General features: G+C 37.5%; 3 protein-coding genes across 8 annotated transcripts in view; 1 reads left to right on the plus strand and 2 right to left on the minus strand.

The window, feature by feature from the left end:
• LOC147478316 (serpin-ZX-like) overlaps positions 1-4,607 on the minus strand; it is a 28,647-nt gene extending 24,040 nt beyond the window's left edge. Inside the window, exons 1-5 of the mRNA XM_086586215.1 lie at positions 4,582-4,607; positions 4,198-4,409; positions 3,954-4,096; positions 3,455-3,593; positions 3,088-3,257 (exon numbers count right to left, since the gene is read on the minus strand). Coding sequence (XP_086442341.1) covers positions 3,088-3,257; positions 3,455-3,593; positions 3,954-4,096; positions 4,198-4,409; positions 4,582-4,607 — 690 coding nt within the window. The remainder of the gene's footprint in view (positions 1-3,087; positions 3,258-3,454; positions 3,594-3,953; positions 4,097-4,197; positions 4,410-4,581) is intronic.
• Positions 4,608-9,466: 4,859 nt separating this feature from the next.
• On the plus strand, positions 9,467-12,560 carry LOC147478317 (small heat shock protein, chloroplastic-like). 6 transcript variants are annotated; one of them, XR_015208101.1, is made up of 7 exons: positions 9,580-9,805; positions 10,051-10,164; positions 10,252-10,510; positions 10,757-10,871; positions 11,030-11,194; positions 11,817-12,000; positions 12,084-12,560. XR_015208101.1 is itself a non-coding variant. In XM_086583202.1 (6 exons), the coding sequence occupies exons 1-6, from the start codon at positions 9,713-9,715 to the stop codon at positions 11,864-11,866; spliced, it is 783 nt and encodes a 260-aa protein (XP_086439328.1). In that variant the 5' UTR covers positions 9,467-9,712; the 3' UTR covers positions 11,867-12,026. The 6 variants fall into 6 exon arrangements, 3 of the variants coding, with proteins under 3 accessions (XP_086439328.1, XP_086439330.1, XP_086439327.1); XR_015208103.1 differs by having other exon boundaries at positions 11,830-12,000; positions 12,065-12,560; XR_015208102.1 differs by having other exon boundaries at positions 11,830-12,000.
• Positions 12,561-12,723: 163 nt separating this feature from the next.
• Positions 12,724-13,887, minus strand: LOC147478318 (uncharacterized). The gene has a single exon (XM_086583200.1). The coding sequence runs from the start codon at positions 13,796-13,798 to the stop codon at positions 12,932-12,934; it is 867 nt and encodes a 288-aa protein (XP_086439326.1). The 5' UTR covers positions 13,799-13,887; the 3' UTR covers positions 12,724-12,931.
• Positions 13,888-15,418: the final 1,531 nt, after the last annotated feature.

Genomic DNA, 15,418 nt, shown 5'->3' on the forward strand with positions numbered 1-15,418 from the left:
CAGTGTAACTTGGAAAGATGGCTCCCAAGATGTCAAATGCCAAGTTTGAGCGGTAGAGAAATTTAACGGAAGAATAATTTTGGGATTTTGAGGATCCAAATTGGGAGACATCCCTCATCCAACAAGGTTTGCACGCTTTTAAAGCGGGATTAATTCAAAGCGTTGTGAGATAAGAAATGATGACGGGAAGAGTTCAATCTTCAGTTTGTTCATCAATCCGTCAAGTCTTGCTAATGAGGTCATGTATAAGCAGATGGGGAGAAAATACCACTACCGTATTTGGCTCAAGCTGAGTCTATGATATGACCAAGAGCATGACTAACAAGATGTACCTTACAGTCATTTTTATTCCAGATATGGATGGTCGATGGTTCAATGATGCAAGAGCACTTTTAGTGAGTTCCGCCGACGCCTAAATGGATTATTTGAATGTTGGTATGAATATGGATGATGAGGACTGCCGCATGTTAAATATCTCCTTGCCAGAAAGCTACGAGCATCTAATGACTATATTTATGAACGTAGAGAAGACGCTGATCTTGATGAAGTTCAGAAACAAGACTTCTTTCTTACGAGAACATGAAGAAGACACGTAGAAGAATAGCATTGATGTAGATGTGGGCTACGGGCAAAGAGGAAGGTCGCATGAAAAGGCTTCTACAAGCAATGAAAAGTCTAGGTCCAAGTCAAAGAAGCCTCGGTTACACGGAAATGCTACTAATCGCGATAAAAGGACATTATCGCTAGCAATTGTCCTCACCCAAAGAAAGAGAACAAGAGAGACGGTAAGAAGAAAGGTAAGGCAAAAATCAGGGCAAGTTATACCGTGCCTCAAGTGGACGAAGCCGAAAGTTTGCGGTGTCCACAAGACTATATACGGCCAAAATGTGGATTCTTAATTCGAAATGTTCCTACCTTATGCCCTAGGAGAAAGTGGTTTACTTCTTTATGAGAAAGCATTAATGGTGGTTCCGCTTTGACGGTAATGACGCTGTTTGTAAGATCGGTAGGGAATTGGAACCATACCGGTCAAGATGCATGACGGTATAGTGAGGACTTTAACCGACGCGGAGGCATGTTCCTCGAAGCTAAAGAAAACCTTCTTTTCTTGCAGACTGATTCCAAAGGCCACAAGTTTGTGGGCAGTGGAGTCCTAAAGATTGTCGCTGGCTCTTAACCGTTATGAAGGGTTAAAGACATGGAACCTTGTATACTTTTATGGGTAGCACGGGTGATAGGCTTATGTAGCAAAACAAGCATGTAGTGATGATTCTCGAATGTACCAGATGGCATACGACTGGGCATATGAGTGAAAAGTGGTTTATCCGAATTGCGCAAGCCGGTTCACTGAAGTGAGCCAAGCGGGGTTCTGGAGCAAGAAGGCCCATAGAGAAGCCGCAGAGTCAAGCAAACACATTGACAAACGTGCATCCTGACTATGTGCATGGATGTTCGGGGACCCCTGTGAGTGGCTTCAAAGGAGGTAACCGTTATTATGTCTCATTCATTAATGATCATACCCGCTTACGCTGGGGCATATGATGAAAACGAATCCATGTTGCTGCCTTTGAGACATTTACAGTTGGAAGCGTGCGGTCGGTAATAGCAAACGATAGAAGGTAAAGACACCACGGTCCGACAATGGCAACTAAGTATACCAACGGGCTTTTCCAAGAGTTTCAGGCTAAATACGGAATTGCTAAACACTAGACAATCGTAAGCACACCTCGCCAGAATGGAATGGCGTGAGAGGATTTAACAGAACCTTGTTTGAAAGAGCGCAGATGTTTGTTGCCTCACGCCGCCTAGGCAAAGAGTATCACAGATACGTTGTCCATGGCATGTTACCCGTGATAATAGGGTCACCGCCCAAATGCATAGATTGCAAGATTAATCTTTACGAGGTGTGGTCGCAACCAAATGATTATAGTATTTTGAGAGTGTTTGGATCGACCGCTACTACCATGCGGAGGGAGAAAGTGGTAGATCCTGCAGCTAAGCCATATTCTTAGCTTCTAAATGGGGTAAAGGGATACGTGATTGCGGTGTCTAGAAGACCATAAGTTCCCCGGGTCGCAGAGATGTTACCAGGCATGGCACCTTCGGGTGGTTGATCGCGAAGTTCAATGCATGTGTTCTTATCGATGTGTCTCTACCGATGTGTTAAAACCTCACCGAGGGGAGAAATGAGAAAAAAGCTTTTTCTCTGGTGTGATGGCGACTGGCCATGCCTTTGGCGACCTCCGTGTCCACGCACTACCAACATCAAGTCAGTCGGTGGAGCAACTAGCTTCCACCGTATTTCAACATGAAAAGACTATTTCGTAAGTTTTTCTCAGAATAGTATAAATATAGGTTTTTTCAGAAACCTAACTTAACCAAAACCAAGAAAGAGAGAGATTGTAAGTAGCAATTCTTTGTGAGTTGAGTGTTCATTCTTTGTAGTGAATTGAAAGCTCTTGAATCGCTAACTCGCACATCTAGTAAAGCTTGGAACCTCAGTGTGGATGTAGTAAATTGTCGAACCAACGATATATCTCGCTTTGTGGTTTGTTCTTCTTTACATTAATTGTTTTATTTTAGATACTGCTACTTGATATTGAAGTGTCGGGATATTACTTGGAGTAGAAGTTTCTCATTCTAATGGTAGAAGGATGATTCTTTATGTAGGATTGATCTATTTGTTGTGGATAACATTGTTTCCGCATTGTACTATTCACAAAAAGAAATATATACATATAATTTATTACGGTTAGTTAGCAATGACCCATTTCTGGTTGCAATTAGGGATGACATCCCTTTTTCTAATTTATTAGGATACCCCACAGTTACAAGATCCAACGGCTACCAGATGGGTTTATTCGGAAACATTAAAGTGATGACCAAAATTTAATGAATAAGAACTAGCGACGCATCACTACTGTTAGACAAAGGCCTCGACAAAGGTTCCACTTAAGCTGCAAATGAAATTAAACATCGTACTTGAGATATAAGTTCTCATTTTGCATTATGAGATCTCTAGATGTTCAGTTAAAAAGGGATTAATGTCCCATAAACAATAACATCCCACTTTTATCATCTCTATACCATGAACAGAAACGGATGATCTGCCACGAAATCAACATATTGACGGACAGTTCGCCATGCACTCTTACCACGGCCCGAAATAACAGTAACCGACGCAGCTTCAGTTCCTTCCTCATTAACTTCAATGTATGACTTGTGGTGATCCTCTGAAAGTATATATAAACGGCTCACTAGGCGTTAAATCCAGTACCATCTCATCAAATTCTGCATTATCTGAGAAAGAATATTTTAGTCCGGTGCGCTGGAGAATCTTATAAGCTTCATAGCCATATGTGATCTTAAACTTCGGTAGCTTGAAGTCTCCCACTGCTACTAACGCTGTATCTGAACACGTATTGCTTTTCAAGAACAATGGATCAGAACCCACCTTCAATAAGAGACTGCAAACCATCTCTCATTGGGAAGTAAAACATACATGGAAAGAGCTGCTTTTTGTCTATGCTCTTCTCATAGGGTAGTCTAAGAACTTTAAAATCCTTATAAGTACCAATGAATTGACTTTGCTGCTGCTCATGAAGGAACAACCTCAACAGAACTTCCATCAAGGAGAAAAATTGAGAGTCCTTGGTCAAGATTTTATTGAAAGGTGTAGGCCATTTACCTTCGAAGTAGAGTGCATTTGCAAAAACAAATTTTGTCAATGAACCTAATCTGGGAAGAACAGACTGATAAGTCCATTAGTCGCCTCGGTAGCCCATTTGTTCACCATATCAGTTACTGCTCCTGCCTTCATCCACATTGTCATTTTTTTCCATTAGAATTAAAAGCAACACATTTAAACAAACTTTTAACTCAAGTTTTCACTATAAGCATTAGTTAAGAAAAATCTAAAAAAGTCAAATAACTCACGCATGTTGATAATCTACTGATTCAGCCTTGGCTTTGTAAATTGTTTCAGCAGAAGTCTTGAAGGCTGGGTGCAGAACCAAAAACTGGTCTATCCAAACACCACCTGCCAAAGATAGAATAGGTCCACCTGTAGTGGATCCAGTGACTGTGTCAACCTGTTCTGCAGCAAATGCGTTGAGAAGATTCAAGTTTTCAGCCTCTAAGAATGTGGTGGTAACCTCAGAGAGTGCCCGCGTCCTCTTCAGACATCTCCTCGACAACCTGGTAGTTGTTCAGTCTCCACTTTGGGGGCGGTAGTGCTTGGTCGCTGGGGTTTCAGTATGTCAACCTGTTCTGCTGCAACTGCGTGGAGACGATTCAAGTTTTCAGCCTCTAAGAATGTGAGCAATTCCTTTAAGGTTGAACCTGTGGAACCGTTTACTAATAAACTCAACGCGAGTTGAATGGAACAGGAAGAGAAAACAAAATTTTGTCTTTAGCTACGCCCACTGCGAGATACTTGGCAATTTGTGGACATGCAAAGGGTATATTGGTGCTCATATAGTCACTAGCCAATTAGTCGCCTGCGTCGACCTGCTACATTGATAGTTCACGATTAACTATTTTTACTTTTATTAAACTATTAACAACTAGAATACAGATTACCTGCCATTAGTTGCATTATCTACCATTGGCGAGTATTGACTGACCTTCCTCCTCGTAAACCAATGTGAATGAATCCTTAGCTTTTCAATAGATTAGCTTATAAATTGATTATCGGAGAGTGAGAGCGCATTAAGGTTTTAATGGAGACAACAAAGGGTTTACAAATGCTAGTATAAACACATGACCATCGACCAACAAATAAAACGATCATTTCACATGATTCCTGACATCGGTGTATAATTAGTTTCAAGTAATGAAAAATAGCATTTGAAATCATTCGGTCATAGATAAATGCATTTTAAGATTTTAATTCAATGCAACGAAATACATATATATATAAACCGAGAGTCAGAGGGTGAGTGCTTCGCCTACACCTTCGCACGCGGGAGCATGTGGAAATCTTAGTGAATAATTGGGAGAATGGGCGTACAATAGTTGATGCGGCGTAGTCATATGCTCTGTTCATTATAGATTAAACAAGAAGCCAAAAAAAATTCATGTACAAAGATGTAGACAGAGTGCGTGAGACGTAAGGCACAAAAAGAACTACTCGAAAGTAATGCATTGTATTCTTCAAACGCTGGCTTCCACTCTTTTGGTTTTTGAAAGCTTGACTAAAACATACCGAAGTGAAGGTACAATAGTCAAGCACCATAACAGCTGTGGTAAAGGACGCTTTGGTAGAGTGAAGTGCCTTTTTCCTTACAATACCATCCTTTAACCCCGTTGTTCATTGTATGAGTATTCACAAAGAGGGGCCCGGTCTTCTTCAAATTGTTTTATTTTTACCGGTTGTGTAGGTTGTGAGGTACAAGGTTGAGATGATTGAGGTTGGAGAGGTAGAAGGTTGAGATATGATAGGTGTTGAAGTTGAATTTGCAGGAAAATATGAAAACGGGAGGATCAGAAGTGAAATTTGGTGTTTGAGGTGTGGTAGTAGCTTGAAGATGAAAGAAGTATATTGTTGGAAGAAGGTAAAAATTGAGAAAAGGGAATGATCAAAGGTATTGTGAAAGTTTTCGTGATGCATTTTGGTTGGAATGAAGACTTTTGAATGGAAAATGATTTTCATTGAAGACTACATTTCTTGAAGTGAAAACTTTTCCAGTTGAAATGTCAAGACACTTGTAACCTTGATGATTTAAACTATAACCAAGAAAAAACACACTCTTTACTTCTTGCTTGAAACTTATTTGATGTATATGGGCATAGCCAGGATAACATGCACACCCATAACTTTTGAAGAAAAGATATTTTGGTGTTTTATGAAAAAGTTTTTCATAAGGTGAGATGAAGTTAAACCTCTTTCTTTGGAAGTCCGTTTATAAGAAAAATGGATGTTTCAAATACTTCTACCAAAGAATGAAAAGGAACAATACTTTGAGCAAATAAGGTTCTTCCTAACTTAGAGATGTGCTATATGTTTCCTCTCCACAACAACCATTTTTTGTTGTGGAGTGTGAGGAAATTGAATTGATGTTTGATTCCTAAATTTGATAGAAAATCTTCAAAGACATTGCTTTTGTAAACTCACCACCATTGTCCCGATCTAAATTTTTTGATTTTGGTGTTTAAGAGATTTTCAACTTGAAGTTTGAAAATTTGAAATACTTTTACGTAAATCAGATTTGGCACATAGTGGAAAAATCCAAGAATTTGAGAAATCATCTATTATTGATGCATAGTACTTGAATCCTTTTCTGGAGATTACGGTGAAAAGACCACACAGTCTACATGTAAAAGCTGTAAAAGTTTATTACACTTGGAAGTAGACAAAAAAAAGAAGCGGAGAACTTTTGCAAATTGACATGAAGTGCGAAAGCATGCTTGCTAGCTGTGTTCAAGGGCAAGCCATAATGATGAAGAACTCTATGCATAATTGAACTAATTTGGATGTCCTAATCTTTGGTGCTAAGATCGAACTTGATCTTTCACCAATGAATGTTGTATGCAAATGTGAGTCTTGACCAATGGCCCGGTAATGAAATGGGATAGAGACCATGCTTAGTTTGTCCCCGGCGGATCGATCTTCGTGTTTTGTTGTCCTTGACAAAGAAAAATGAGATGATGTAAATATAATAGTGCAATCATTGTCACTAGTAAATTTGTGTACAGAGACAAGGTTTTGTGAAATCTTAGGAATATGTAAGATATTGTTTAACTGGAAAGTAGATTGAGTAGGAGTTTTTAGAAGTGCTTTACCAGTGTTTGCAATGTTAAGATTGAGACCATCTCCAACCTGAACTTGATCTCCTCCATGATAAGATTGATGATAATTCAGATTTCTAACATCAGAAGTCATGTGGTTGGTTGCACTACTATCCATATACCAGCTTGAACTTGCAGTAGGATCATATGTTGAGAACCGTATTGAGTATTTCCATAACCTAATGTTGATTTTTCATTGCTCCTGTGGGCTACCATAGCCTTTAAAGTCTTTGGTGGAATCTTACCTTGGAAGGCAAAATTCATACGGTCATAACAATCAATAGCATAATGACCTAGCTTTCCACAAATTTGGCATACTGGTCTTGTACCAACAGGTCCAGATTGAAAACACTTGTTTGCAGTGTTGATTTGGTTGTTAGACTGATGTGGAAAACCACCACCACTATGACCACCAGTATAACCATTTCCACCATTATAACCAATATTATTATGTCATCCTCTATTAATTCTTCCTCTGCCTCCATAATTTCCATTGGTACCTCCTTTGTAACCACCAGTATTTCCGCTATAATCACCTCTGTTATTGTTATAACCCCCTCTTGAATATTGATTCTGATTAACAGCCGAAAAAGCTTGATTCACAGTATTATTTTGCATTAAATTGATATGCCTCAATTCAATATTCAATTTTTCTGTAAGCAACAACCCATGTAATTCATCCAAACTTACTTGTTCGGTTCTCATTCTCTAAGATGTGCCCAACATATCATAATCGGAAGGTAATCCATTCAACACATACATTATCAAGTCTTCTTCCTCAACAACACTTTCAATAAACATCAAGATTATCGAAATTTCTTTTACTTTTCAGAAAAATTGAAGATAGTTGAGTTACCTTTCTTTAGGTTTTGAAGCTTTGATTTGAGTTGAAGCTTATGTGAACGAAATTGAAGAAACGCTTTTTCAGAGTGCTCCATAGAATTTATTCTTGTTGTTGAGCTCCAACAACATAAGGAAGTAGTGATTCGGAGATAGTAGCATTTAACCAGATAAGTAAGTTTTGATCCTTCTTATTCTATTCAGTAAACTCTGGATTCACAGTATCAACTCTTGATTCTCCAGAACCAGTGACTAAAATTTCTCATGGACACACTCTTGTTCCATCGATGAAGCTTGTTAAACTATTGCTTCTTAAAATTGGAAGAAATAAAGACTTCCATATCGGATAATTGTCTTTGCTTACTTTGATTGGAACAAAATTAGCAATATTGGTTGAGGTATTCATGATGTTTCTTCAAATCAATGATTGATATGGAAGAACTTTGAAAAATGAAATCAATAACTTGATTTCGTGGTTGGTCGAGGATAGATCTTAAATTTGAAATGGAAATCAAAAGCTTGATTCCTTTTTCAATTGATATGAGTAAAGATTGATTGAATCAAAGGTTTGATTCGATCGTAAAAAACTTGATTAGAGAAATTGGTTTTGAGGATGAGGAAATTTATTGAAAGGGATCGAGATCACCATTTGGTGTTTTCTACTCGATACCATGTTAAATGAAAGTATTCTCATTAACTGATTATGAGTTACAATTACACTTTATATAGGATTACATTCATAGCTAGTCTAACTGAATCCATAACATAAATCTAGCTAACTAACAGAATACAATTTCTACACTAACAAACTTTCTTCTAGAAACTAACTGACGTGGACTGTTGTCTAATACAAACATGCCAAAGCCAGGATTTGGTGCTAAGCAAAATGTGTGATACAATGCCGCCCATTACTAGATTAGGTACGAGCTAAGTATATTCAAGTCAATGAATCATCTAATACTGCTGTTTGCCGAAGCATTTATCAAAAGTTTCCTGGTGAGTTTTGGTAAACATGCATAGCGGCTGCTCCCTGAGACCATGTTAACCAACATAGGACTCACGCAGGATTGCACATAGTTCCATATCGTTGTCTGGTTCCAACTTTGTGTCCATCAAATTGCGGTTGAATTGATAGTGAGGTATATTGCTCGCCGCAAATTCACCAGATATATTGCATCATTTCATTTTCATCTTGTTCATCATCGGAAACTGTATCCGAGCCTTCTTCATCCTTTGACAACTCATCATAATGCTTCACATATCCTAACAATTCTGGAGCCGGCTTAACACATAAACACTTATCTGCAGACCTATAATACATGATATATCGTGACATTTTTAACTATTTAGCGCAATTGTTTTTACTTTTTTCTTTCTTGCCAACATCATGATACCATTAACCACCCTCGCTCTGAGCAACTCGGAAATGTAGGAAAAGTGCCAGAGGATAGAGAAAGGTAAGAAGATGGTAAGAAATCGAGAAATCCTAGTTTCTTATAGGGACAAATTCTTATTACGCCAGTTTGGTACAGAAGTAAGACCAGATAACAATGTAGCATTTTTTTTATCAGACAATGTAGCATTTTGTCGACTGCATGCATTGATATGTATTGAAGGGGTGACGCATTACTCATAACGTCCCTCCTTCCACCCACAGCCAGGAAGGTGTACCATTTCTTTGAGTACGTACACAAGTATCAATTTACCTGATCCAAAATTGACTCATTCCTGTATGAAGTTAATTATTACACGCAGCACTTTGCCAAAGGCATCCTTATCACACTCCCACTCAATCATCATGGACCAGGAAAATCTCAACTTTGATAAATTTCGTTTTACCAGAAGAGGACGTGAGATTTTATGAGAATACAGACACGCACCAATATGTGTCTCCAAAAGATCCACACTCACAAAATAAAAAGCCACAAAAAAAATCTCTCTACATAACATGCCCATCCACATACCCACATGTTTCTAATTCACCATAGCTCCACACTTGCACTTCATTACTCTAAAAGCTCTTGCAAATTTTATCTGAATAATATACTCTGCTAAATATAGTAGGATTTTTTTAGTTTTGGACATGGAGAATCAATTAGTGAGAAGAAGAGTGAACATGATTATTGGCCACTTTGCTGGAAATGAAGATGTATCAGCCACTCACCTCCTCCCTTTGGTAATCCAAGTTTCCCCTTTCTCAGACTGTTACTTTCAAAAGAGAAAATTTCATGCATATGTATAGTTTTCTTAACATCTTTTCCGGTGGTTTAGTGTTTTAACAATTTAGCAAAAGCGTGTTCTGCTTTGCACCATCATGCATTATCTCACTTTATAGGTGGAAAAACTTTGTCAATAATTTGTAATTTTCTCTTTGATTCACTTATCCAGTCTTTCATTAATGAATTTGATTCCTGGACTCAGAATTGCAGCAGCAGTATAAACTCTGTGATCCAAAGGTGTGATAATAGGACGCTTTTTGCACGACAAGGGTCTATTTCACAAGCTTGTTTCATGAGGCAAGTTTCAATAAAAGAGGTGAGAAAAATATTGATATGTACAATGGGATTCTATTGTTGATGGCCGATCAAAACACTCATCGTTTGCTGCTTTTTGTGTTATTAGAATTTTGGACAATGTAACTCTGTGCAGCATGGTGTGCCTCCCTGTTCTTCTGGTTATATAAATAAAGATTCATCTGTTCCTGGAGCTCCCCTGTTCTCTAAACCAGCTCACATGAAACCTGAGCCAGGAATTGTTGAATACAGACCTGTCAACCAAGAATGTCAATTATCCATGGAAGAACCTCCTAAGTTTGCTAGGCCATATAGGAGATTGTTAGACAGACCAAAAGAGGTTATCTCCAAGAAAGTAAAACCTGATGGTATGTTGTTAGACTCATTAGTTGCGATTCCTTTGATTGAAATTTCACCTTTCTTTCTTGTTTTCTTGTTCTTATGCTTCTTCCTCTGCCATAAATGAAATTTGAGATGAACTGTGTCACACTGGTCTATCTAGTTTTTAGTCTTGAAATAAGTATTCTTCAAAGGAAAATGGTGCGATTTGTATATGATGTATATACATATTTTTGCACGTATGTTCTAATATCTATTAACCAAGTTGACTGCAGGCACAGAGTTATCGCCCAGTTGGGATGTTTCAGAGTCTGGTCGCTGTTATGTCATGAGTATAGAGTTCCCTGGTGTCAGTATCGAGAATATTAGAGTTGAAGTTGATGAAGAAAAGTAAGTAATTCTTTTGAGCTAAGGGGTCTTGAACAAATAACATTAACGACATACTACCCCAGAAAATGTTGTTATTATGTTTTCAAGTATCAGATGGGGGCATTCAACCCTTTACAAACATATAACGTGTTAACTATGTAATTTCCTTTTTCTGGCAGCTTGGTTGTAACTGGAAAGCGCTCTACAGAGTGGTGGCGAGCACCAAATGCCTCGAAAGATTCGATCCTAACTTATCACAAGAGTGGTATTGTACAAGGGCCATACAAGATTGTTTGGCCGCTTCCAAGTAACGTGAACAAGGATCTGGTCTCAGCTGAGTTCGTGTAAGCCCTCATTGTATACTGTTAGTATGATCTGCATTGTATGACTTCTTCCTTTCCATTTGTGAGATAGCACATAAAAAATCCATTTGGTCGCGCCTTTCTTTCCTATAGTCTGTCCTATTTTGAAACGACTATATTCTGGCATATTTGTAGAGGTGGCCCCAACAAAAGAGGAAATGAAAACAAACGCATAACAAAGAGAACTTGAATTCAAATGAAGCACAAAAACTCTTACTAGAGTACCGCCTATAGACTAAATGCTCGAGGATAATATCCTTTGCTTTGCCCACAATTTGACTTAAAGAGACCAAAGGCGCTGTATGAATATGATTAACTGGCCAAAACCATGATATCTATCAACTTAAAAATCAGATGTAGGTTACCTTTGATATGAGTGTTCCAACAGGTATACTTCCAAATCCCTAAACTCGTTAATACTTCATTATTTGACTATTTGGACACCACTAGATCTTGATAAACATTACAGTGTACACATTAAAAGCAGAGTGAGCTTTGGTTGCAGAAAATCTTGAATACTGATTTATAGTGTAAGTTCTTAAATTTTCGCGTTCGATACAAAGCTACTGATAGTCTCAGGCTATTATGAATTTATTGAACTTAGTCTCTTGTTGCAGGAGTGGAGTCTTACGAATCACCCTGCCTAAAATCTGAAATAATAAGGACCGGTGGAGGATACATGGATATTATCTAGTATGAATTTCTTTGTAGTTCTTGATATATATGCAAGAAGGATACAGAAAGATATGAATACAAAAAGATGTAGGACTGAGTCTTCTTATTTTACGGTAAATGGAACTTTATTATGTATAAATTGCTTGTACATAGGCTCTTTGCTATATTCCCATCTAGTCTTTGTTTGATTGCTCAGGTAACCAAGTCTTGTTACAACTACTTCTATCAGTCTTTCGGAACCTACATCAAAATGCATGTGAGAAATTCTAGCTGTTTAAGATTCCATCAAAATGCACCAAAAACACGTACTAGTGATACATGATGTACCATCAACATGACCAGCCACTTTTCATCAACAAATTGAGGAATACCACACCGTCCTTGGAGTACTACGTGAAGTAAAGCTAGTCTGTTGAGATGGTGTCATCTGTGACTATCTGAGCTATTAGTTAACTCAAGAGTCGAGTCTCTGGGTTATTATCACTTTGTATCATGTCAGAGTTCACAATTTCAAGTCCAACAGGCAACAGTACACTTAGGAAGGACGCACTTACATGGCTATTTCCAATTCACATGTTGTCTCGGAAAAACTTTTCTACAATCTAGACTCAGTTTCTGAACATAATACAAAAAAAAAATAAGACCTGGTCTGTCCCGACTTTGCATCCCTAGCTAGCTACTTCCGTGTTCTAGGTCTTGCACACCATACAATCATCTATTGTTCGCAATCAGTTCTGAGTGGTAGCAATGATGCCACTCTCTTAAGTTGAACTGAACTAGACACCTTCGAATATTGAGCTGCCCACATTCATTTACACCTATTGGCTACTAATATCACAAAATGATGTATAAACTTCAGAGCCAATTACATTGAAACACATCCAATGCCCAACAGAAATACAAAGGAGAACTTAAAAACTCTATAAAAATATTGCACATACACTGAAATGGAGAATAGATTAAACATCAATCAATGTTTTCATTTCTTCTATCTCACTGATTACACAAACACAGCTCATCACAAACAATCACCACAAAACATAACTAAATAAATAAATCTCTCTCAACTTTCTTCTCTTCCACAGAAACATAATTCTTCACAGCATCTCTCATATCTTCAACCCCCTCAGCATTTTCAAAAAACTTAATAACCTTTTCGAGCTCACGATCATTGAAATCATCAATAAATGGAAGCACAGGAAGTGCATTCTCAGGTTGGAACACATAAGCATTTGGATTATCATCAACTAAAACCACATTCTTCAAATCTCTTCCAACTTCAGACAAATCTTTCACAAACTTCCCTTCTAACTCTTTACAAGAATCTCGATAAAGGCGATAAGAAATCAACCCTTTCGTATCTAACTTATCAAGAATCAAAGAAGCATATTCTTTCAAACCAGCAGTAAAAACAACTATCTCAAACTTCTTCGAAACCGTTTCCAATAACTCATCCACAAAGGGTCGTTTTACAACATAGAAGTTCAATATTTCGCATTCGATTCTTGGCTGAACAATGAAATCGAAGTTTTCGGGAGGCGGGTCGGTTTTAGAATGAATCAAAGTTTCATCTAAATCAAGAAAGATAGTTTTCTTGTGGGGAAAGATAGGTGGTGGTAAGATAGTTTTGAAAACAAGTGATCTACATACTTCTTTAACTTGAACTTCTTCCTTGGGTATTTTTTTAAGAAGATGGAAACCTTGTTTACGACGATTCGGGGTTCGAATGTTTGTGAACTTGGTAAAGATTTTGATAAGTCGACGTTGACATGATGAGAATGAGTTGTTGATTGATGTGATAACAAATGAAGAAGCATTTGTGAAGTTTTTCAAAGGTGTTTTCTTTTTTCTTCTGTTTCTTCTTTCTTTGGTTGGTTTTGTTGGAGTTTTTTTTATGAGCTTGGAAACCATTTTCTTCTTTCTTTGGTGAAAGAGAAAGAGAGATTTGAGGAGGTGAACAGTGAGAGAGAGAGAGAGGGTTTTGAGGGTTGTAAGAAATGAAATGAAGGGTGGAGATTGAGTGAATGGGGAGTTTTAACGGTTGAAGATGGTTTGGAAGTTTGAATATTTGGTTTGGTGTAACGGTCATGAAAGTTGTTGGTTCGGAACCGAAGCTAGCTAAGCAGATATCGAAATTTCGGCTATGAACCATAAACGAAATTTTCCGGTTTTATCTTTTATGTGAACCCAAAGGCTCAAATTTCAAATTTCTAAAACTTCGAAAGTTCATAACTTCATATTCTCATTACGCATTGGGAGGGGTTCTACACTACTAGGGATATATATTAGAAAAACAAGTAAATAAACTCAAAATCGTTAGGACATTTATAAATTTTAGATTAGGCTAATTTTTTTTATAGATATGATCTCCAAACTATTCTAAACATTGTCACAAATTATCAAAAAAAATTAAAAAGTTCTAAACTTGCCAAATATAGTATCAAAAATGGTCAAAATGAACTATTCACAATTAGCTATTTTTTTAAAAAAATTTGTTGACAATATTGGATGGGATTACAAGTTTCAGATTTGAATAATTTTTTGTGATAATGTTTTAAGTAGTTGGAAGATCATATGTACTAAAAATTAGCCAAATCTAAAACTTAGAAATGTCTAAAAAATCATGAGTTTGTTTACGTGTTTTTCTAATAATATATGTCCTAGAACCCCTCCCGCATGCATTTAGCATATATGAACATCTCTAAGTAGTACCATCAACCGTCCGTCGGATGCTACCACCAATTTCAAAATTTCATGAAAACCATCTCTAGGTGGACTCAAAATCTCAAACGTGGTCACCATATTTGTCTATCAAAGATCTGTATTTACAAATTTGTGATTTCATTTTTTTGAATACAACAGCGCCAATGGGAGTGTCGATGTTTTTTTTTCAACTTGGGGCGACAGTTGGGAGTTTGCGTGGGTGTTTTTTTTGGGGCAAAACTTTCCCCACCTTTTTAATAGGGGAGGTAGCAGTTTTGTACACAACCTGCAAACCCAACACAAATCCAACAAGAAATAAAGAGGTTCGGGTTGGGGAAAAAGACTTTTGGGTCATTGAAGGGTTGACTCTCCAAACCCGTCAAATAAATGGGTTGAGTTAGGGTCACATATGTTAACTCAGATAACTCTTGAGTAGACCCGATTAATTCTCGGGTCTAATAGGTCGGGTCATCAACCCGTATTACATGTTTTAAGATGCGTGTTTCCTAATTTTTTAAATATCATCTTCCCTACTACCTAAAAGAAAATAGAAGATTCAGTAGTTTTATGTTGTGTAACAATTAAGCATGTATTTTTAATAAATTCAGACTTAATCTATTGTACGTTGTTTATTAGTTTATGTTTGCAAAAGTTAAAATACTATCGGGTTATCTATTAACCCGATCCAAGTTTGACTTGCTAGCTTGAGGGGTCATGGGTCGGGTAACCCGTTAATTTGGTGGGTTGGGTTCAGGTTGTTTGGTCCTTCAAATCGTGATCCGATTTCGACCCAACACGACCCATTGCCACTCGTACTTTTTAGCAAAA

Source organism: Coptis chinensis, chromosome 9 (genome assembly GCF_015680905.1).
Source record: "Coptis chinensis isolate HL-2020 chromosome 9, ASM1568090v1, whole genome shotgun sequence".
Taxonomy (NCBI): Eukaryota; Viridiplantae; Streptophyta; class Magnoliopsida; order Ranunculales; family Ranunculaceae; genus Coptis; species Coptis chinensis.

What these genes read in the sequence shown, in the direction of transcription:
- LOC147478317 (XM_086583201.1), top strand. Translation starts at nt 9,713, where the DNA reads ATGGAGAATCAATTAGTGAGAAGAAGAGTGAACATGATTATTGGCCAC. An exon ending in GGCAAGTTTCAATAAAAGAG is followed by an intron (nt 10,165 to 10,251) that starts GTGAGAAAAATA and finishes TTGTGTTATTAG; the next exon opens with AATTTTGGACAATGTAACTC. An exon ending in CAAGAAAGTAAAACCTGATG is followed by an intron (nt 10,511 to 10,756) that starts GTATGTTGTTAG and finishes AGTTGACTGCAG; the next exon opens with GCACAGAGTTATCGCCCAGT.
- LOC147478318 (XM_086583200.1), bottom strand. Translation starts at nt 13,798, where the DNA reads ATGGTTTCCAAGCTCATAAAAAAAACTCCAACAAAACCAACCAAAGAA.